The sequence below is a fragment of the Coprinopsis cinerea genome (assembly GCF_000182895.1).
Source record: "Coprinopsis cinerea okayama7#130 chromosome 2 map unlocalized cont3.2, whole genome shotgun sequence".
Lineage (NCBI taxonomy): Eukaryota > Fungi > Basidiomycota > Agaricomycetes > Agaricales > Psathyrellaceae > Coprinopsis > Coprinopsis cinerea.
In genome coordinates, this window is record NW_003307543.1 from 317,565 (window position 1) to 338,403 (window position 20,839).

The 20,839-nt window shown below is 51.4% G+C and overlaps 10 protein-coding genes across 10 annotated transcripts; 3 read left to right on the plus strand and 7 right to left on the minus strand.

Annotated features, from left to right (window-relative positions):
- Positions 1 to 86: 86 nt before the first annotated feature.
- Positions 87 to 1,478, minus strand: CC1G_10670 (hypothetical protein; the record flags this gene model as incomplete). The annotated part of the gene is made up of 6 exons (XM_001832769.2): positions 87 to 97; positions 174 to 475; positions 533 to 693; positions 761 to 928; positions 984 to 1,198; positions 1,259 to 1,478. The coding sequence occupies 6 exons, from the start codon at positions 1,476 to 1,478 to the stop codon at positions 87 to 89; spliced, it is 1,077 nt and encodes a 358-aa protein (XP_001832821.2).
- Positions 1,479 to 1,823: 345 nt separating this feature from the next.
- Positions 1,824 to 2,635, minus strand: CC1G_10671 (hypothetical protein; the record flags this gene model as incomplete). The annotated part of the gene is made up of 3 exons (XM_001832770.2): positions 1,824 to 1,984; positions 2,033 to 2,164; positions 2,215 to 2,635. The coding sequence occupies 3 exons, from the start codon at positions 2,633 to 2,635 to the stop codon at positions 1,824 to 1,826; spliced, it is 714 nt and encodes a 237-aa protein (XP_001832822.2).
- Positions 2,636 to 3,261: 626 nt separating this feature from the next.
- CC1G_10672 (hypothetical protein) lies at positions 3,262 to 3,897 on the minus strand (the record flags this gene model as incomplete). Its single annotated transcript, XM_001832771.2, has 2 exons — positions 3,262 to 3,416; positions 3,474 to 3,897. 2 exons carry the CDS (start codon positions 3,895 to 3,897, stop codon positions 3,262 to 3,264), a joined length of 579 nt encoding a protein of 192 aa, XP_001832823.2.
- A 556-nt stretch (positions 3,898 to 4,453) lies between these two features.
- On the plus strand, positions 4,454 to 6,390 carry CC1G_10673 (hypothetical protein; the record flags this gene model as incomplete). Its single annotated transcript, XM_001832772.2, has 12 exons — positions 4,454 to 4,502; positions 4,693 to 4,758; positions 4,875 to 4,894; positions 4,940 to 4,972; positions 5,198 to 5,217; positions 5,274 to 5,389; positions 5,455 to 5,531; positions 5,594 to 5,648; positions 5,700 to 5,810; positions 6,025 to 6,065; positions 6,127 to 6,152; positions 6,204 to 6,390. The coding sequence occupies 12 exons, from the start codon at positions 4,454 to 4,456 to the stop codon at positions 6,388 to 6,390; spliced, it is 801 nt and encodes a 266-aa protein (XP_001832824.2).
- Positions 6,391 to 6,615: 225 nt separating this feature from the next.
- Positions 6,616 to 7,765, minus strand: CC1G_10674 (hypothetical protein; the record flags this gene model as incomplete). Its single annotated transcript, XM_001832773.2, has 6 exons — positions 6,616 to 6,923; positions 6,980 to 7,113; positions 7,168 to 7,195; positions 7,258 to 7,417; positions 7,485 to 7,521; positions 7,581 to 7,765. The coding sequence occupies 6 exons, from the start codon at positions 7,763 to 7,765 to the stop codon at positions 6,616 to 6,618; spliced, it is 852 nt and encodes a 283-aa protein (XP_001832825.2).
- Positions 7,766 to 9,450: 1,685 nt separating this feature from the next.
- On the minus strand, positions 9,451 to 10,268 carry CC1G_10675 (hypothetical protein; the record flags this gene model as incomplete). The annotated part of the gene is made up of 4 exons (XM_001832774.2): positions 9,451 to 9,645; positions 9,708 to 9,869; positions 9,930 to 9,986; positions 10,056 to 10,268. The coding sequence occupies 4 exons, from the start codon at positions 10,266 to 10,268 to the stop codon at positions 9,451 to 9,453; spliced, it is 627 nt and encodes a 208-aa protein (XP_001832826.2).
- A 1,327-nt stretch (positions 10,269 to 11,595) lies between these two features.
- On the minus strand, positions 11,596 to 14,381 carry CC1G_10676 (hypothetical protein; the record flags this gene model as incomplete). Its single annotated transcript, XM_001832775.2, has 10 exons — positions 11,596 to 11,997; positions 12,049 to 12,153; positions 12,207 to 12,349; positions 12,410 to 12,628; positions 12,679 to 12,732; positions 12,782 to 12,880; positions 12,935 to 13,315; positions 13,371 to 13,466; positions 13,514 to 13,656; positions 13,711 to 14,381. The coding sequence occupies 10 exons, from the start codon at positions 14,379 to 14,381 to the stop codon at positions 11,596 to 11,598; spliced, it is 2,313 nt and encodes a 770-aa protein (XP_001832827.2).
- A 720-nt stretch (positions 14,382 to 15,101) lies between these two features.
- Positions 15,102 to 17,246, plus strand: CC1G_10677 (hypothetical protein; the record flags this gene model as incomplete). The annotated part of the gene is made up of 14 exons (XM_001832776.2): positions 15,102 to 15,176; positions 15,251 to 15,260; positions 15,335 to 15,387; positions 15,457 to 15,553; positions 15,608 to 15,636; positions 15,691 to 15,721; positions 15,774 to 15,806; positions 15,863 to 15,939; positions 16,004 to 16,058; positions 16,119 to 16,226; positions 16,287 to 16,397; positions 16,553 to 16,593; positions 16,681 to 16,706; positions 16,874 to 17,246. 14 exons carry the CDS (start codon positions 15,102 to 15,104, stop codon positions 17,244 to 17,246), a joined length of 1,119 nt encoding a protein of 372 aa, XP_001832828.2.
- A 267-nt stretch (positions 17,247 to 17,513) lies between these two features.
- Positions 17,514 to 18,345, minus strand: CC1G_10678 (hypothetical protein; the record flags this gene model as incomplete). Its single annotated transcript, XM_001832777.2, has 4 exons — positions 17,514 to 17,573; positions 17,631 to 17,912; positions 17,940 to 18,134; positions 18,196 to 18,345. 4 exons carry the CDS (start codon positions 18,343 to 18,345, stop codon positions 17,514 to 17,516), a joined length of 687 nt encoding a protein of 228 aa, XP_001832829.2.
- Positions 18,346 to 18,520: 175 nt separating this feature from the next.
- On the plus strand, positions 18,521 to 18,673 carry CC1G_10679 (hypothetical protein; the record flags this gene model as incomplete). Its single annotated transcript, XM_001832778.2, has 1 exon — positions 18,521 to 18,673. One exon carries the CDS (start codon positions 18,521 to 18,523, stop codon positions 18,671 to 18,673), a length of 153 nt encoding a protein of 50 aa, XP_001832830.2.
- Between the last annotated feature and the right edge of the window lie 2,166 nt (positions 18,674 to 20,839).

Genomic DNA, 20,839 nt, shown 5'->3' on the forward strand with positions numbered 1-20,839 from the left:
TAAATAAATGAATGCGGGGATGCGAATACACGAGGGGGTGGACTAAAACTCTCGATCACTATGTAATGCCAGCGATAAACGCCAATTTACAATGTCACTGCAAGACCAAGGCTTTTCAAGTGGGGTCAGAAGGGCGGGAGATATGTGGTGCATGATGGCAGTATTGAACGAACCTACTCCCACAACATGCCCCGTTCGTCCTTCACCAGATGACCATCGATGAGGAAAGAGATGGGAAAAGGTAACTACAACATCGCCCGGTCGAAAGAAGAACTCGTGTCCCACCGCATCGAGGACAAACCTGTTCTGCTCAGAGAAGCCAGTGGATACGAAGGTTTCGAACGCGAATGGGAAACTGAACATCTCGCGATGTGTGGGAGGGCTATGATTGCTGTACAGTGAGAAGGAAGTGAAAACCGTGCTCCACTTGCCCAGGACCTCGCGGAAGAGCCAGGAGTCGTCAGGGTCTACATCTCTATAAAGAGAGAGATAAGGAAAAGTGCCTTGGATGCGCAATAGAAAAACAACTCACTGCTTGTGAAGGAGTTCATAGAACTCGAGGCCTTGGGCAAAGAGGGAAGGATCTACGAGGGATACGATGGCGCCAACAATGGAGAGTGTTTCGGAGAGGTCGTCATAGAGAGAGGTTCCATTGTAGTCGGGTTCTGTGAACGAAGAGGAGATTACGGGTTTCTGTGGATACAATGGCTCACGCCACGATCAGAACAACGCCGGATCCTAGAGTAAGAGAGACACGTACCTGACCCTCAGAGCGAAAACCTAGAGGGAAGAATGTACAAATACCAGAAGGGGCGGCCTCGCTGGTACGATAGAACATCGAGCCTGAGCGCCAGTTATCGCCGTCTCGGACTGTGAAAGGAGCCCCGTCATTGACCATCGATTGTTGGACAGCGGAGAATAATGAAGTCTGTTACCGACTCGTTAGAAAACAGTGGAACTGACAGATTTAAAATGCGACTCACCGCGCGGGCTGGCTGGAGGATGGAGGGAAGGTGCCATGCGACGGGGACCTCGTCCTTATCGCGATAGAACGCCGGTTTCAGGATCAACTCGTAGCGATCTGAGGAGTTGAGCGCACGAGAAAAGGGGGGGAAAAAGTCCTGACGAGTCGCCTCGTTAGGGAAGTCGGGGTCTTCGAGGGATTCATAGTAACTGCGTAATTGCCACACCAGATCATCTGCGATATAGCGGTCGGAGCTGATGAGATGTCATGGGACGGATAGTGAATAGAACGTACACTGATTGTGCATCGCTTCATAAACCACGTTGGCTATTTGCTCAAGCTCACTCTTGATTTTCAAAGGAATGTGGGAGAACGGGGGCATGCGATGCGCGGGGTCGAGCCGTCGGAGAAAGGCGTGCTGACAATACCTGGCATAAATGTAAGCTTTTGAAAGACCGGCTGGGAGGTCGAAGTGGGTCTTAATGATCCTTGGAAGGTGCGTATGGGGTGGCATAGACGACGAGGGCGGGAGACGGAAGAGAGTGGGGGGAATGGAGCAGGGGAAGAAAAAGGTTCGTATTACATATATAGCACGGATCAGAACCAAATGATGGCTCGGATCAGAATATCCGAGAGACTGCGGCCGCGACTACAGGTGAGAAGCAATAAACCACGGCCGCGACGCGACTGGGATTGCGCAGGACAAGGGTCGGCGGCCACCACGGCCGCACAGTGCATGGTTGAAATTCGAGCTTCCCGTCTTGGCATTACTAACCGGTGTTTCTGTCCGAATTATCGACCACTTGCATATTTTGGAGAGGGAAAGACAAATGTTATTCTCAAAGTAATGGTATATAGACTATGGAACAAATAATAGGCCTGCAGTACGGCTTTCATTTAGAATATCGCGAGTACGGGCCACCTTTCGAGAGGCACTCAGAGCGGGATCTTCGAGCTTGTTGAGTGCACGGTTCAGAATTCGGCTAAGACGAATCCAGCGCCGGCGCGATCTTACAGCTTCTGAATACAGGTCAGATTGAATAGAGGGAAATCGATACCAGTACGCACCTGCAGTGATGACAGCGTTGATCTTTCTGGCGGCCTCAAGAGTCGACTCCATCTCGTTGGCAGCCCTAACAGCAGGCAAGGTATACGCGAATCTTCGAATGTTAGGCATAAGATCTCTGGCCTTCCAGAGACCTGGCAAGGTATAAGTGTCTGCGTGGGGTGAAATTCTGACAGTAACTTACAAATCCACATGTCACCATTAACGCCTGCGCGTGAGGCTGAGGGAGGGCGATCTCCTAGAAGTGTTGTCTTGAAGGTTTGAAACTGTTCAAGAAACCCAGGGATGCTTGTGATTGGCATTCCCGCATCGTGCTGGAGGTGATAGGCCATGTATTGCTTGAAGAAGCCACATTGGTCGTAAGCCTCGGGGCCCTGGAGCGCGCAGAGTCCGCAAGCCATGTCGTCGAGCAGAGGATCACAAGGCGGGGTGTCACCGCAGTCCGGATTACCACAGCCTTCCTTTTGGTCGTTGTCCTCGTCCCGGAGCGCTTGTGCCCATTCCTCCCAAAGCTCGAAGAAGCCTTCGAGCTGGAACGCGGAATTCGTCTCTTCACGATCCGTAAAGTCGATGTCGATGTGGTCGATGTCGGTGGTATCGAGCATAACGTCCATTCTCGAGGAAATATGATGGGTGGAGGATGATGGGTGGAGGATGAAAGAAAAAAAGGAGTTTGACGGGTCGAGTTGGCGCACCTGGGGAACTCCGAAACTGTGGGGAATTGCTGGGTTGTCACGGCCGTGGTCTCAGGTCTCAGCAGCAGGTGTGTCATAGAACTCTACCGCGGCCGTGGCGCTGAGCTCGTGTGTAATTGCGGCCGTGGTCGGAGCACAGTCAAACCTGGAGCTACCACAACGCGGCCGTGGTCTGAGCACAATCAAACATGGAGCTACCTCATCGCGGCCGTAGCTCGTCAGTGCAATTTGGCTGCTCACGGCCGTGGTCAGAGGCTCTCAGGAGCACAACGATACCAGGATAAGCGACGACTCGGACTCCATTCCAAAACACTAAATCCGGGAGGTAGAATACAATAACCCTAAATCTACGCATTGCCTGAGTATCTCCCTTCCGGTTTCGTGAGAAGGGTGTAGGGGCCTGACTTGAGCGTCATACAATTGCTTGAGCGACTTCTTAACGATACGGGAGATGGCGCGCCAGCGGTCTTCCGAATGTAGGGTCTCTGAAGTGTTTGGAGTGATTCCTTAGGGCTCAGCGAAGGACATCAATAGAATTATAAGGACATACCCAGTGCGATGTAAAGGTTATGAATTCGAAGGTCTGCCAATGTCGACTCGAGAGATTTCAGGCAACTATCCAACCGCGGCGACGCCTTAATGGTCGGGTCTTGACGAAGATCCTCGAGGAGTCGAGTGGCATCTCGAAGGCCTAAACAGGGATTATAGTAGAAATAGATGAGATGTCACAGCGTGTTTATGGACTTACCTGTATACATCTTGCCATCAAGGCCGGGAGACACCGCAAAGAATCGAGGCGAGTTCTTGAGGTTGGCGTAATGAGCGAGGAAACACTTTAAATCCTCCGGGGAGAGGTGAGGGTTATTGAGGGCCAGGTACACGGAGAGGTATTGATCGCGCCAACTACACGTGTCGTGCTTTCCGTCGTCATTGTCGAAGCATCGAATGCAGGACATGTAGTCGCGGAGGGGGTCGCAACCGCCACCATTGACACACTCTGGGTCATCACAGGTGGGCTGCTCTTCGAGAAGCACTGGCCTCGATGCTGTCCACAGGTGCCACAGCTGCATTGACCCTTCTGTCTCCAGCGCCTGGTGAGTGATGTCGATGTCCATGTTGCGTACGCTGAAGGGAAGATTCTGAAAGATTTCAAGACAAGCATTGGTCGCCATGGTGGTGGGTGGACAAGTAGGAGTCGATCGACAATCGATCGTCGGCGTGTACGGACGGTGCTAATGGTCTAGACCATACGGCCGAGGTGGAGGATTTGAGCCTGTGTGCGGCCGCGAAGTTGGTATACCGCGTCACGGCCGCACAGTGAGCATCTGAGTTGCAAAGTTGAATGCGCGGCCGCGTTCCTCACCTTAACCAACACGCGGCCGCATCATAAACATCGTAGTGCGCTACATTCTGTGCGGCCGCGGGTGGGTTCAGAATGCGAGTGTTAAAGTTAAACCGCGTCACGGCCGCACAGTGAGCATCTGAGTTGCAAGGTTGAAAGCGCGGCCGCGTTCCTCACCTTAACCAACACGCGGCCGCATAGAAAACATCGTAGGGCGCTACGTTATGTGCGGCCGCGGGTGATTCTGAACACAGCCACGGCCGCATTCTGAACGTTTGCACCGCATAGTAGTGAGCAGCGCGGCCGCGGTCCCAATCGCTTTACCTAACAATCATGCTATACCTAATACCTACTTTGAGTATTACATGTAATCTCTATTGTGTAGTATGCCAACCACATGGATAAACCGTATGCGCGGCCGTGGTGTCGAATTCGGTGTGACTTCGTTGAAAGCGCGGCCGTTGTCTCTATGAGTTCCCTCAGATCCGCGGCCGCACTGTTGACATTGGGAAGTCTCAAACCGCGGCCGGTCACGGCTACACCATATACTTCGGCTAAATACCAACCGCTCCTGGGCCGTATATATTGGGACAATTCTACTGAGTGCCCTGTACAGGGTCCATAGTGGATGGAGGCCTCTGCAGTGTTGGCAGAGGTGGAAGGACAGCTTTCGAAAACGCGGGCGAACGTTGTGAGTGGGCAGTAGTTAAGTCAAAGATCCACCGGGAGATCTTATATGTCTCTGTTAGACTGTTGCTGGTGAGCTCTACTGAACTCGAGCAAGATAGAAGAACCTTACAATCGCAGTGGGGTGTATGTCGTTACTGGTGAGCGGATGCACGGATGGCAAACCCAAGGCTAACGAAGGGTAGATCGCGGAATATATGCAAACGCTCGACCTCGAGGTTAGTCGCCTGCAGTTTGTGAATGGGACCCGTCGCTGACTGCTTCACGAATTTGAAGGTCTCACTGATATGGCCAACCCGATGGGGATCCATTAAGGTCCTCTACTTCCTCAACCGACTGCTACCTTTTCTTATTCTACCGACTCCAATATACTGTTAGTGGCATCTTTCGTCCAACCGTAATATGTATCTCTCGAAGCTCATTTATTACCATAGATAATCTAGCTCCGAAGCCCACCGATTTGGTATGTTGTCCAGTGGAGGATGCCCCGAGGAGATAGACTGATTAATTTGCCTCAAGGCTTGCAAAGCGGTATTTTCTGTCTCATGTGGTAAGAGAGCTTCTGAACAATACACTGCACCCTGATATCTCAAAGGATGAAGTCGGCACTGCTGTATGCGTCGTACTTTCTGAAGGTAGGTCAGTTCTCTCTGAACGAGCCTGGATAAATGCTTATCCGTCCTCTGGGTAACTGGGTTAGGGATCATGTACATGCGAGTATACGCACTCTCATCAAAAGAGCCTTTGGTCACGTCCTTTATTCTCGTGAACGTTCTCGTGAGTCCATCCATTCCCAAGCGATCATGTGCTCCTAACAACTGCATGACGACGTCGACCAGACCGTATTTGTCGCTCCGGTTGCCTTATTAGTGAGGTATGCCGCGCACGGAGAATGTGAGCCCATCATTAGTGCCAAGCAGATCTATAGACTGACGGCGCCCTCAGGGGTGCGATTCAAGTATCCAGAGCTCGGGGTGGGGTGTGCTGTTAAACGGCCTTCAAAGCACAACATAGCGGTGATGGTCAGCTATGCGGTGTTGCTCTACAGCGGCCTGGGTCAGTGAGCCGTTTTGCACCCCATCAAGGCTAGTCTCAGCTTTTTCGTTTCAAGTTACGATGTGCCTTAGTGTTTATTACGGCCTGCGGGTATACTGGACAAAGCGCAGCCCCTTAATCAGGGTGTTCTATCGCGATGGGACGTTCTACTTCATCGCTCTAGCAGGTCTGCAGAATAGTACCTCTTGCACTACTCCTCTGACCTCCCGGCTAGTGATGTCTATCGCAAACGGAGTAGCCGCTCTGATTGTTCCTGTAGGTCGAGCCCATTATGCCTATTACACTGACGTACTGACGCTTAATTACCTTCTGATAGTCGCGGTACCGCTTTCTCATGGCACCGTGCGTGCCTTGTTCTGATTTGTAGGCAAGAAGACTCAAAGATTACCATAGACCTCAAGCCGTTCTACATAGTACCCTTTCCATCCGAATGGTTCTCCACCTCCGCGATGAGGCTCGTCGGCAGATGGGGCTCGATACACTGGACAAGCTCGTGTCAGAGTGCATTTGCCTTCATGACCAACCGTACAGTGCCGGGCACCCTGATTCCAACGGTTCAGCGGAGGTCGAGTCCGTCTGAATGAAGGGTAGCGGAACGTGTTCTGTCGACGAATTAAGCTCTACTGCTGCACAAGCAACTTTAGTCGACTTTTGAACGTCACTGACTGAACTTTCGTCCACTCCGTGCATTTAAATCTAGATACTGTCCCACGATGCGTATGATCATACATCAACCTCTCAACACTGCCCACACGCGATCCGCAAACACCTTATGAGCAGCTTTCGAAAGGTGAATGCTGTCCTCTCACATGGCTACCTTCCCGTCCTTCTCTTTCCTCCCAGCGCTACTCCCAGGGTTTGATTCATCGTCTCCCTCGTCCTCACTCTTCTCTTCTTCTTCCGACGCATCACTATCGTACTCACTTAAAGACTCTATCGTGTCTTGTAGTAGGCCATGCGCCTCGGGATTATCGAGGATGTCCCCAATTATGCGGTACGCTGATACCACATACGTAGACGCGTTCGCTGCAGTCTCTGCGAATTCCTTGGCCTGTGAGAGGAAGGCTTCGTTCCAGGCAATGTACCGCTCGTCGTCCATACCCACGTCAACGCCTACCAGTATATTTAGCGCTCGCCACTATGGACTTCAGTGTAAAGGAGTGACATACCGCCGGGTGAACGATGCATCGGAGGAACATCGATGAGTAGGAAATTCTTTCCTTTCCACTTGACGTACAGGTCATGTAACGCGTCAAATATCCGCTCGACTATCTGTTCCAGGTCATCTGCATCGTCCGTGGTTCTGAGGGAACGGAGCTGCTCGAGTACGATCTATCGTTGATGGAGGAAAACGCACCCGCAGTCATTTATACCAAACCAAGCCACTGTGAGCACATTTGTATCTCAGCCGAGTGCTTCAGAGTCAGCCGTTCAAAGACATGCTCACCAATGAGGGATTCTCCATCAACCGAACTGGCCGATGGTGTCTTCCCGAATAGACGCTTGACTTGAGTGTCGAGGTCGTGTTCCGCTGTAGCACCCGGACGCGCAAAGTTATCTACCGAGGGTCTTGATGCAGAAGGAATTCTTTCAACGAGAAAGCCAACCTATTAACGATAGACAGCGGTCAACTTCGACAATCCTCACTCTAAAATACACCACTTGATCACATACCCAGCTATCACGGGTGTTAGCACTGTATGAATCTCCCCTCTTTGAAAGAATGTAAGTTTAGAGAGCTCCAGGCAGAAAAGGCCGTGGATTACTCACAGAACCATTATCTTTTTGACTGCGTCGATGCACAGAGGTTCCTCGCACAAAGCTGACTGGCGGTAGTACAAGAGGGCTGGATCGCGCTTGGGTGTTAGTCTCGGAATTTTAGGATCTCTGGACTCGTTATCCTCGTCTGAAGGGCTGCGAGGGCGGACTCTTGAACATGGTTTCTCGTTCTCCATGTTCGAGGAAGATGTGCGGTTTCAAAGTGTGGCGATTCCCTTCAGGGGCTTCCCCGGTTTAACGTATTTGGATATCGTCCACGTACGTCATCGACATCAAGCGGGCCTTTGCGCAAGTTTCACTGCAACTTTCAAATTCACTATTCATCGCTACCAAAGGAAGGCTCGCGTGGCCTCATCGATAGCTATTGGTCTAACAGATTGGTAGAGTAGTGCACTAGATGAATATGTAGTCCACGTGCCGCCACTCACTACGTTATATAACTTCCAACACAGTTTGGCGACCTGGTATTCACGTGTTGAATTTGGCTTCGAGCTCCTCCTTCACATCATAATAGGACGACTGAGGGTATCCATCGTCGTTGAGAGCCTCCAGGGCTTCGAGCACCCAATCTCATAGGCTTTCCAAAGGCCGAAGACATGTGCTGGACGGCCCAACACGAGGCTCGTTAGCTACCACCCAGAAGCGGACACAATGCCATTTGACGCGACGCTCGTTGACTCACGCCTATACTTTACAGGGTTTTAGAAGCAACCGTTAGCATTCCGAAAATTGAGTATCAGCAACGTGTTCTTGGGCGCTTGTCTTATTATATACCGGCGGAGACGGGCTCGGAGACTCCCGATGTCCATGTCTTCCTAGATTTGCTCAAGTTTTCACTGCGCCCACCACGCTAGACCTTCCTCTTATCTCAGTGCTTGGATGCACGCTCTTTCCCATACCGAGACTTTAGAGGAGTCAAGACGCGTCGCGCCCGTTAATTAATCATTAATTAGTTCCACCGTGACGCGAGAAAATCATCACTTTCCTTACGACAAGACCTCGAACACGAGGCGTGGAGCCTGCAGCATCACTTTCTCAACCCTGATCCGATCTTCCAAAATGGCAGCGAATGGAAGAATACCGAGTCACCTCTGTTAAGGAGCCTACGGTACCTACCATAAACGCTCGTCTCTCTCTTAATCGTGGCTTGGACTAGTTTCCACGGACATGTCGTGAGAGTCGCCCATTAGCCTGGAACGGGTGTCACTCTACGTGCACTATAGGTACGTACACAGCCGTCGATAAAAAAGAGGAAACCGTGACAAGAGAACGTAACTTTCCCAACCACTGGCCACTCTGGAGTGTTTTCCAGAACTTCGAGAACCTCAACAAGTCGGCCGATATTGTTGTGACTGTGATTGAGATTAGAATTGGAATTTGATTCGATAACGTCGTACGGGAGATGTATGTGCAGTATGTACCAGGAGATCAATGAGGGCTTCTATAATACAATGGGGGTTGATGGGCTGTCTACAGTACTAGAAGAGAGCGTGAGATAGATATGCAATGAGAGACGATGTAGGTAGGTAGAAAATGACGGAAGGAAACGAGAGGATTAACAAGACGAGAAAAACGAAGGGGATCCTTTTAGTGTACCAAGCGAACCAAAATTTTAAAGTACCGATTCATGCAAGACCAAATATAATGCGAGGTGAGGGTGCGAAAGAGAAGAGAGAGAGACAGAAAGGCAAAGCAAGAAAGCAGAAGCGACAGTGGCTGCGATTCATGGTGATTGGCGTTGAGAACCAAGGGGTCGTTTGGTTGGAACTAATCTTGAAGTCGAAAGCAAGAAACATAGACAACAAAAGCGAAAGCAAAGTGAGCGAGGGTGTAAAGACTTGAAGATGTCAAAGCGGCCGGATTACTTGAGTCTCCACCGCACGGGAGTCCGTATTCTTTTAAGATGGCTCAAACGAGCCAGACTGGGTTTTTTAAGCTCGGACAAAGTCGACGACGACGACGATGACGAAGCCTCGTCCGAGTCGACATCCTTTACAGGTTCGGAGAGCTTCTCTCCACAATGCGGACACCGGCGTCGTATCCTCCAAACAAGACGCTACATGAACCACCAACGATTAGACCCTACGATCGACGACGGGAAGAGAAGGAGATGCTCACCTTGAAGAACGTAGAAGCAGGAGTATATTCACCGGCGTCATACGTAGACTCCGTGTCTATTGAAAGTCGGTCCTCGTACTCGTACTCATCGACTTCAGTCTCAATGTCACTGGAAGCATCGTCCCAATCGAGTGATCTCTCCCGACCAAAGACGGTGCTGGGCTGTCCACCATTCAGCTTCAGTAAGCACCAAACCGCAGGTAGGAAGGAGGGAGGACATACCAATGAAAAGACCGACCCCATAGGTTTCTGAATTTCAAACCGATGATCCATCGTCCTCTAAATATCCCAAACGCAGTCAGCATAAACACCCCAACCAACCAAGAAAAGATAATGAAAGAAACTCACCATAAAATCCGACGAATTAAGGGGCTGATGGCTAAGGAACAAGTTGCGCACAGGAGTCTCCAGCGATTGATACTCTTCAAAATGGTGTAGGATATCGTCCTCTGGTAGGATAGAAAGCGCAAGCGTGAACGACGGGAGGTGTTTCCGCGGTACCACAATGCGCAGTCCACTAGCAGGAGAAGAAGAGGAGGGCGTCGATCTCGAATCCGACATTCAAGATTATAGAATGCGACGAGATATAAGTTATAGAATAAAGTAACAGTGAGCGGACGGGGGTTCGTATCTTGCAAATGAGCGAATTGGAAGGGACGGCTTTCAAATACCAGGGGCAGGACAACAGCAAAAGCCGTGTGGGGCGAGAGAGCGAGAGAGAGAGGGGGGTCGACAACTGCACCCTCTCAAACAGCGCAGCAGCCTTTATATATAACCCGCGTGCCAACGCACCCTGTGCTTGGAAGAGCCTAAAATCCCAGATCGAGATCACCGCACCACCAACCAACCAACCCCGTCCGTCACTCACCGCCCCAATTTCAACCAAATGGAAAAAAGAAACCGAAGTGTGGTGATCATGACCCTGATCACAACCCAAAAAAGGCGCCCAACTGAAAAGACTCCCTAGCTTCCCCTGCTTTTCTTCCATTGTTCTCCAAACTAGGCAACATGATCAGCCGCCAATTCGGATTCAACGGGACGTACCCCAGTTCTGGAGTTCTGATGACGCCCCTTCCTCGCTCTACCTTCTATACATCAGCCTCCGTCTATTTGCCTGGAAGGTCTATTGTTGCCCCAAAGCGGTAATACTCATCTTGGAACTATGACTCTGAACCCTCCAAAACGGGAAGTATCTCCGTTCGCCCTTGGAAGTTGTAGCCAGGTCCTGTATGGAACGCCGTGGATTTTCAATTGAACGATGGCGTTTCATCAATCACCTCGAGGCGAGATGTTGGAATGGTACTGCCGTAGGCAAGTGTACCGTGGACCGGTGGAACCTAAGACACGACTGCGGTCATCAAATTGAGTCCCATAATAGACGGGAAGGTAGTCAGTACACGTTTATGAAGCGCGAAGAAGCACTGTTACAAGACGTGAAAAAGATCTTCTACGTTCCACCTTTATCCATATCGCGGTGGAAACGCGGCAAGAATCCCTGACCGTGCGAGGTGAAAGAGGCGAAAGGCGGCGGGACCCACAGGGTGGAGTCATATGGAACGCTGTTACACTATTTTAGGTCTTCGGGAGTCGCATTATGGAACATTCGAGGCGCAATCTTCAAATTCCATTCAATCCTTCCCTGACCAACAGAGTCATGGGAAGGCCGCCCTTGCTGCTTTAGGCAGGTGTGACGTAATGGGCGGCCCTAACACGCCACCGCGCCGCGCCTCAGGGCGTCGGCTAACCCCCCGATTTGGAATGTAGGCGGCGGCGGGAACGCGCGGGAGCATTGTGGCGCGTGCAACGAGGCGGCTTTGCATTCTTGGGGCGGCTAGTTGAGTAAAGCATCGCCTTGGGGGAACAGGGTTCACTCTCACCTGCCTAGGCATCATGCATCACTCTCCAGCTCGGATAACTCGCTTTCATCCACATCCATGCTCCTCCCGTCTTCCATCCTGATCTGCTCGACGCCTCCATAGGGTGCTTTATCCTTGATCCATCTCCCCCATAACACATCGACCCTACACAGACCCGAGGCAGTAGACGATGCGAGAAGGCAGGACGACGCCAATCCGTTGCCGCTGTTCCAAACCACGCGCTGTACGCCGACTTGCTGGGACCACGCGCCCGTTCCGTTCGTAGTGGTAGGGGCAGGTTGAGAGGCTTTCTTGGCGTTGCTGATGGCTGACCGGGCGTCTGGTACCTCTTGAGGAAGGAATCGGTCCAACATCCGAAACTCTTTCGTTTTGCGGCTATAATCCATTTGATAGATTTTGTGCACGAAGAAAGGCTGGGATCATGTGTGAATAAGAAGATGACATGGGAGGAACGGAGAGCATACCACTGATCCTCCCCGACGAGGCGATCTAAGGGTGTTCGTAGTGGAGCAAGTGCCGTCGGCAGCTGCAACGGCGAGTTGAGGATGGTACTCCGAAGCGCTCACGGCCTAGGCTTGTGATCAGCGACGTAGCAAGGGTCCAGGGCGAAGATGAAACGGACCCAAACTGGACCCGATGGTTCCAATAGGGTATGACCTCTCCCCAGCATACTAGGTGACGCTGCATACGATTTCACGGTATTCTCGTGATCCATGGTAATAGGCCCGCCAGCGAAAGGGGAGAAAACGAGAGTGTTGATCACATCTATGTAGTCCATCCAATTAGATTTCGATCGAAGCAACGTCATCCAGGTTAAGTGCACACCTCGTGTACGATTCATAATGAATCCTCGTCCCTCGCGAATGTCGGTCAGACATTCTACACCATCATATCCCCCACTCGCAATGACAGTCGGATCTTCGTCCAGGGATGCCTCGCCAGCCACTGTGCAAGGAGGCGCTTGTATCCAGGCGAGAGCACGAATAGCCGATTGGTGTATATTGAGGTAATGGGTTGGCCGCGCGTTGGTGATCGTAGGTTGCCCTTGAGACAAAGATCAATACCGGCTTCTAATGTATCATTGACTACCTTACCGGGTTCTTGGAAAGATTGAAGCACTTGACCAACATCATACACGGCGATCACACCTATCCGAAAGTTAAGTTGGGGAACACGAGGATAGGACAACCCGCTTACCATTGGTGGTTCCAATGGCAATGCGCCCACTATTGGCCCAATCAAAAGACCAACAGGAGGCTTCAGCTAATTCTATGCGCAGAATTGGTTCAATCTCGACTGCCGATGATGATGAGCCCCGGTATTGAACGTCATAGTAAGTCATGTACTCACTGAGACTCAATCCAGATGAATCCTTCTCCATATCCTCGGGGTCTGGTACTGCATAAATGCAGAACGAGCCGTCCTCAAACGTTCCTCCTAGCAGACCGATCTTCCGCGGTCGTTTCCCGGAGGTGATTGGATCGTGTGATGGGAGCGGACACCATTTGAGATCCAGAGCTGGTCCATTGTCGATGCAGAGTATCATTTCACATTTCATTTGTCCGGGATCTCTATGTGACGAAGAAGGCGACTTTGGTATCGGTTTAGTCGGAGAAAGGGACCAAATTTGGATGCAGGCAGTTGAAGGACGCTTGGATTTGACACCGATTTCGGGAGAATGTGAGCTATTGGGAAATGGCGCCACGGCGAGATACTGCTTGTACGACCGAGCTGGAAGCAGCATGTGAAACTTGTGTCATTTCCAGAAAGAGGAACGAACACTCACCACTTCGGTCGTCAACATGTATCGGGCACCAGTCGATTGCCCAAACCGAGGCACCGGCATTGAAAACGTGTGCGTTGCTTTCAGGAAGGTACTCTGCTGCATGAGGTCAGACTTCTGCAACCCAATCGGCAAGAAAGTCGTACAAAGCGGGAACGTTTCAATCATCTCGACCTCCCGTCGAACTTGAGATTTGATAGGGCCAAAGTAACACGGAACTGGAGGAGGCGGCTTGAAACTACCGTCATCGGTGGTTTCGTTGGCGGTTGGGAGATAGGCAGCGGCTTGCCTGGCCCACGCGTCAATGGGAGAAGCAGTTGCTGAGAAATGGCCAGAAACTCACCTCCTATCCAGCGCTCTCCAACCCGCCTTGACTGGAATATGGTCGTACACCCTTGGGCGTCTCTTTGCTTCATTCTCCGAACCCGGACCAGACTTGGATTCCTTGAACCACCGTCGATCTTCCACCAGCTGCCATAAGGGACCCGGACCAACATTGTAGCCCCAAGCGCGATTGGCGCGGTCAGCGACCTGATTCGTGTGGGTGAAGTTGTTGGTCAACGCGATCTGGGGCGCGCCGAACAGAGGCGGTTGGGAGGTCAATCTCTCGACAAGTCCAGGACAAGAGAAAAGCGGAGTGGCGCGATGTCGATGATGAACGCTGGGCGCTGGGAGCGAGAACGTCTGCTTTCGCCCAGTCGTTGGCCCAGCAGAAACGGCTTTGGTCGTCTTTTTCGGTTTCGGTTTTGCTTTCGCCTTCCCCTTGCCTTTGGTCTTAACTGGCACGATTTCTGGCTCCTCGTCTGGCTCCTCGTCCTCTTCCATGGCGTCGTCGTCGAGGACATCATCCTCGGGTGCAGGTTCCGCGTCCTTCTCTGGTGAAAAATCGCTCCCGCTGTCCGTATCATCTTCTTCAACCACAGACTTAGAGGGTCCAGCGGCTGGGGCGTCTTCCTCTATCGGTATCTCCGCATAATTCTGCTTCCCTTTTCGAGGGCGCAGCGTCCTCGCCATTGAGTTCCTCGGGAATGCGGTGGTGGCGGTTCAGGAACAACCAAATCCATGAAGCGCTCATGAGGCATCCGCAATCGGCTTGGCGCAATCTGCATTGAACTGCCGCAACCAACTCCGATGATGTAATCAGATCCGGCACCATTCCCCGTGAGCTTCGAACTCTTGGGAGGCAGAGTCAACAGCTTCTCTGCGTCGAAAACAAGTTTCAGGTGGTTGAAAATGGGTTTAAATATTGATTGAGAAAAAGAACCAAGGGCTGTACTGTATGGATCCAGATGGATCACTGTGGTCCATTGCCCAAGAAAGATCAATTCTTGATTCTCTCCATGGTCTGAGGTCCCGCTGGTACGTGCGTTCCCGCTATTGGTGCAGACTCCTATGTATTCTTCTCCTTAGGCGTATTTTACCCTCTACAATCCTATACACTGATTTTTTGAAGGCTTCTGAACCCGCTTTTTCCCTCTCTGCCCTTTCCCTGCCGGCGGGGACAAGCACTGGCATCACACGGAGGCTTTATGACATCCCGCCCTCACCATCACGCTCATCACCTTGGTTTCCCAGATTTTCTCCGAACACTGACCTAAACCAAATACAGTACCCTTTTGCAACCGTGTTACAGCTCTGAGGCTTTACTCATAACCACCATGTTGGATTGCGCATAGGAGAAAATAACCACGTCGACAGTCTCCAGCGAACTCGACCCCTGGAAACTCTCGAAAAATGGAGTTTGAGTCGGACCCGCAGGCGTTCTGGGATTGGTGGGTGCGGTCCCTAATACGGATGCAGCAGCTTAAGGTACGTTATATGCCGTGTCCGTCTCGAATCTGGATTCCCTCCTGTCCCAAACTGACAGACAATCCCCCGGGCAGTACCTCGCAGGTATGTTGTCCCCTTTGGGCGCCAAAACCATGGCGTCAGTGGCAGCCAGATTGACAAACGATCTCAATTCGCAGTCGCGTTGGTCGTATATGTGATCGCCGAATACTTTCAGACATTGGAGGCCGAGGTACGTGTCGGTCGCCGCCCGGTAATCTGCCAACCCAAAGATCCGATACGATGAATCCCCCATTCGTAGGTGAAATACGTCTGGAACTCTAGATGGAGTCTAGTGAAAGTATTGTTCCTTGTGACGAGATACATGCCTTTTATCGACCTTCCTCTCGTTGTAATTTGTGAGTGCCCAGTTTTGCTTTCAGCCATGGGTGACTGGACTGACATTGAAACAGATTACGAATGGCGTATGATGCCTGGCCTAGTATGCTATGAATTCGTGATCATGGCCGCCCTGGATACTCATATACATTCGTAGGGATGCTTTGGAATCTTTGCAACAACATCATGTATGTCACATCTCATAGCGTTATCCATCCTCCAACTCATCTGCTTCTCCAGTGATGTGCATCCTTTCGACCGGCATCGCCGAAGGTACACCCGACCATCCTCAAACATCGCTCACGAAACGCTCTAACGTCTCCTACCAGCTATCATGTTCCTCCGAGTATACGCCCTCTCCAAACGAAAGAAATCAGTAGCGATCTATCTTTCCGTACACTTCGGGGTAACTACACCACTCCCGTAAAACCCACAAGGCACACCAACGCTCATTCGATTCCACTTCACAGCTCGTTCAGGCAGCAACAGTCGCTCTCTATATCGTCTTCGCCAACTCCCTCAAATGTACGTTCCTCTTCCACCCATCCCAAGTGACCTCCGCTAACCATCACACTCAACGATCAGTCCAAGACCCCCTCCCCGGCTTCCCAATACACATAGGATGTATCCCAATGGAGGCCAAAGTCAACCACCTATCCACTATCTTTGCTCTCGTCATCGTAAACCAATGCGGTACGTCCTGCCACCCTAATTCCCGGCATGATAGCTCACTTACGCTGGATGGGTCACCAGTAATCACCGCTCTCAGCTTCTACTTTGTCCTCACCAACTTCAAACGATCACGAGGACCCCTAATCGACCTCCTCTTCGAAGACGGGGTGTTCTATTTCGTCGTTATGTCAGGTACGCATCTTGCCCTCCCTTTCCTCTACCTCCTCACTTTGGATCGGCTCTGTGTGTGTCACACCTTTCTCGCTTGGATCCACCTTCCTCACCTTGACCCACCCACTGACTTTGAATCGCCAATCCAAAACATATTCTGATCACCTTCATTACAGGAATCACCATCGCCAACTTCGTTCTATCCCTCACAATGCCTGTAGGTCCCTCCTGTCCTCCCTATCACACCCACCTCCGAATATCCTCACGCAACGCACCAACACTGACTTCGATCTCACTGGTCTAGCCCGACCTCCAATTCGTCTTATCAGGGTACGTGCCTACAGCCTAGACCTCCTCTCCCTCCCTCCCTCCCTCCTTGTCCTTTAATGCTCCCTTCTACATCACACCGACGATCACCAAAAAAACCAACAATATTAATCACATCCCCAAAACTAACCATCGCATCACCAAAAAAACTAACAAAATCACCCACCCAGGATCCAACGTGCCCTACACGCAACAATCGCATCCCGAATAACAATCGGTATGCGCGAGTACGCTCAAAAAGACCTACACCTCTCGACACCGTCCATCTCCAAAATGCGATTCGAGAAGTTCTCGACGTTCGACGAGTCGCGTGGTATGACCACAGGCGATCTAGGCCGCGCCGCTGGATACCTTGGAACCATGAATGGCACCATGAGCGGTATGAGTACGGCCCAGACGGCGACGTCGAGGAGCGGTGGCGTGAGCTCAGGCTTCGCCTCGGATAACGAGATGGGCGGAGATGGGGATGGTCGTGTGCAGGGGATGCAGGCACAGTCGATGGACCAGAGCCGGGGTTCGATAACGCTCGAAAGACGGAAGTGACAAGAGCAACAGGAGCTTAAAACTGCTGTAATTCGCAATTTATGGATGGACTACGACAGTACTCACTCGCATACTTGATACCTAATTAGCAATACACGCTCACCCGATTTTTTTGAATGTCGTTTCGTCGGAAGCAAGTCTCATTGCATAACGTGGCTACAATGTACGTCAAGGTCATGAAAACATGGTATGGTAGGTACAGTCTATATTCTACACTGAGAAACTGAATGGCGGCATATCGGATGAGGCTAGACAACCGTTCACGAGTCAGACGCTCCACGTCGGCACGAAACGGCGAAGGAAACCAGAGCCTGCAGGGGACGAAGTCTATAAGATACAGTCAGAGATTGAACGGACTCCCGGAAGAGAACAGAGACGACCTACTTTCGCACTTTCCCTCGACTGCTGACGACTCCTCTTGCCAATGGAGATCCCAAACCTGATCGTTCGCCTCGACGACCCAGTCGCACCGCTCCTCTCAGTCGAAGCAGACCCCCGCCTCCCCTTACTGATACCTATCCAGAAACCAAAACCATACACCGGCTGACCTTGACCTCGAGCACATTGCGCGTCGCCCAGCGGGCCTTCATCTCCCTCCACATCGACGCCATCTTCATTCGGAGGCCTGCCTTCTAGGTCGTCGTAACGTTCGTCGTCGTAGAAAGCCTCTGAAATAAAAATACGAGGCTAAACCATCAGGGTTGGCCTGACCGCTCGAGGAAAAGGTGGGAAGGTGCGTGCACTGTGGTCCGAATGTAATGACACTGAAGCCTCCGACTCGGCGTCGTCGCACTCGTCCTCGTCGACTTCGTAATGGGGTGACCCTTGACGGCTGTCGTTGAACGAATGACAGTGGTGGTAGTCGAGAGCGCGCTCGTCGAACGTTTTCTGAGCAAGGAGAAAGGGATCAGCCGTAGAAGCATTGGACGAGGACGAGGAAAATCTGTACCATGAAATCGCGTTTTGGAAGTTTGGGTGCATGCGTTACAGCGTAAGAAGTGGAAGGGAAATGTATTCCCAGCCTCTGAGCGTGAGAGGACAGTAGCAACGTCGTGAACGAGGACAGCTCGTCCCGTTTGTGGAACTTCATCTGCACCATAGCGGTAGAAGGCGGCATGAGACCAGTTGACGAAGGGACAAGGAATGACGAGGGGGAAAGACATCCAGGTATTTATCCTCCTCTCCGAGCCCAAGACCCGGTCTAGCCCTTCGATCCTTTCTATAAAAGAAAGAACTGCATTGGAAAGTCATCTATCGCAGCAAACGCCTGCACCATGATCACCGCAATCGCTTCGCAGAACGGACGGCCTGCCAGCGTTGTGCAAAACCAGGACCCTGCCGGAGATTCAGAATCCCAGGAGCGTGATATGATCGACCAGGACCAACAGGCGCACGCAATCCTGAAGGCTCATATTAACGTTATGTAGGCCAGCTTTGGTCAAATCAGGATAAGTCCCCTGTTAGAATTGTTGGCCAGGAGACGCCCGTTCCTTTTGAGCTGTACACTGATTCTGTATGAGATCTATGAGTGTCGATATACTGTAAAGTTCAACGGAGACGCACTTCATGTTTAATTGCAGGGAAAGGAAGGTAGAATAACAGGCACCACGCCTTTCATTTGCGGTCTTGGGAAAGGATCCAAAGGTGCGTTCTAATTTTGGGAGAGATCCGAGTGAAAGGGGCACGGAGGTGCACGGGGCAAGCACGATGCTGTCGCGACAGGACTACAACGGTTGAATTCGACGATGCTGTGACGGCCATCCTAGCGCGGGCGGTTGAAGACGTGGAAAGAAGGGGAGGAGGAGATTTGAGGCTGATAGCCAAGACCTATGAACGACACACTAGTCGCTCGGTACCAGCCAACCGGGTCCTGGAACAAAAGTATACAAGGGTTCAAAACAAGATTCCAAGAGGTTGTCTGACGTGTCACCAGCCCAGTCCGAGATTTTGATCTGGGAATCCAGCATTAGCCATCTAGCCTTGTCATCACCTCGAACGACATACCAGAGAAGCAGTGAGCGCACCTATGTTGAAACAGGGTTCATGTCAAACGTAGTAGTCAGGAACTTCGACGTCGACCTTGGCGTTTCTCGATGGCCTCGGTGCAAACAGAATAGCCTTCTTGGATTTACTCGGCAAAGAAATAGAGACCCGCGAGGGGCATCGATTCGCAGGTCGTTCGTCAACGCTGAAAGCGGAAAAGATGCGGGAGAAGGTAAGCTTGTGTTTGGTCAGCGGATGGACGAAGGCGACGCACTGGAAATTGCCCGGGCCAGACGATTTCGGGGCATTCGGGAAAGGAAGGCCTGGGCCGCTGGAACGGTAAGCGTTCACTGGCAAGGCTATGGGTAATAGCCTTGCACCTGCAAGGTGCTTGTTAGATAAAGAGGGACCAACCCTCGAATTCCTTGATTGGCTAATCCTGATGTCAACGAACGCACTCAATACCTTACCGTCGCGCCTCGTTGTAGGGACAAAAGCTTAATATTTTCCATTGTAGCCCTCGGAAAGATATACACACGACTTCTGTGTAGTGGTCCCGGTTTTGCTCACGGCGTTGATTAGGCTTATCACCAGGGCCTTTATATATCTGTCGAGCGGTTGAGACTATCGACGAGAGACACGGGTGGGACATACTATACGACGGACTTACCTATCCATACCTCCTTGATTCATGTTCTCGTGTTTGGTGACGATCTGAAGGCAAAGGACGATCAGTGCTGTTTCGGAGTTCTTCCACCCTTGTGGTTCTAGTGTGCTGCCTTACGGTAGATTCTTATTTGGCGGCGCTGACTTGCCTTGTGACATCGAAGAGGTACTTCCACTCTTCTTTCCAACGCCTGCTTGATGAAACATTGGATATTGGAAGGCTGCAGCTTCCTTAAGGCAAAAATCCCAAGATGTCGTGATCGAGTACGGCGCCGGACGAAAGCTGTCGCACCGCGAGTCGTAAGCACGTATACGTAAGTTACGGCCTGGTGGACAGCGGATTAAGCGCCTGCCTTTCAACACTGGAGCTGCATGTAGAGAAGAGCATTCAGTACCATCGTATCCGATCTACAGCCGCGTTTCGCCCTTCTCTGCGAGTCGCCGTTGACAGAGACCACGCATGCGACACAGCAAGACCTGTTTCCTGACCATTCACATCTCCTTCAGGCTTCGGGTTCCTGATTGAAGTGGAATACCCACCCTTGAAGCCCGATTTAATGATTCACCTTCTAACCTGGGCTGCTCCAACAGTCGGTCGCGCTGCAATTCTGGCACAGGACCTTGGCAGCTAGATATGAAAAGCGCGAAACGACACCGGAGTTGAAATATGTGAAGACGGCTGAGTTATAGTGACTGTTGTGTGTGAAATTTGAGATTCTACATGTGTCGCTGTCAAGGCGAGACGTCTGGAGGGCGGCGATGTGGTTTAATGCAAGTTCAGGACGAGAGAGAAGGCCACATGAAACGACGGAGTTTGGCATCAAATCAGAAATGTGTGATCGCTACATCCGCCAAGACCATCTCGTTCCTTCCAGCTATACCCCGTTTCCTCTGAAACTCGTACTTCTGCACTTCGAATGGGATTGCATCTGTCCATCTCAGTA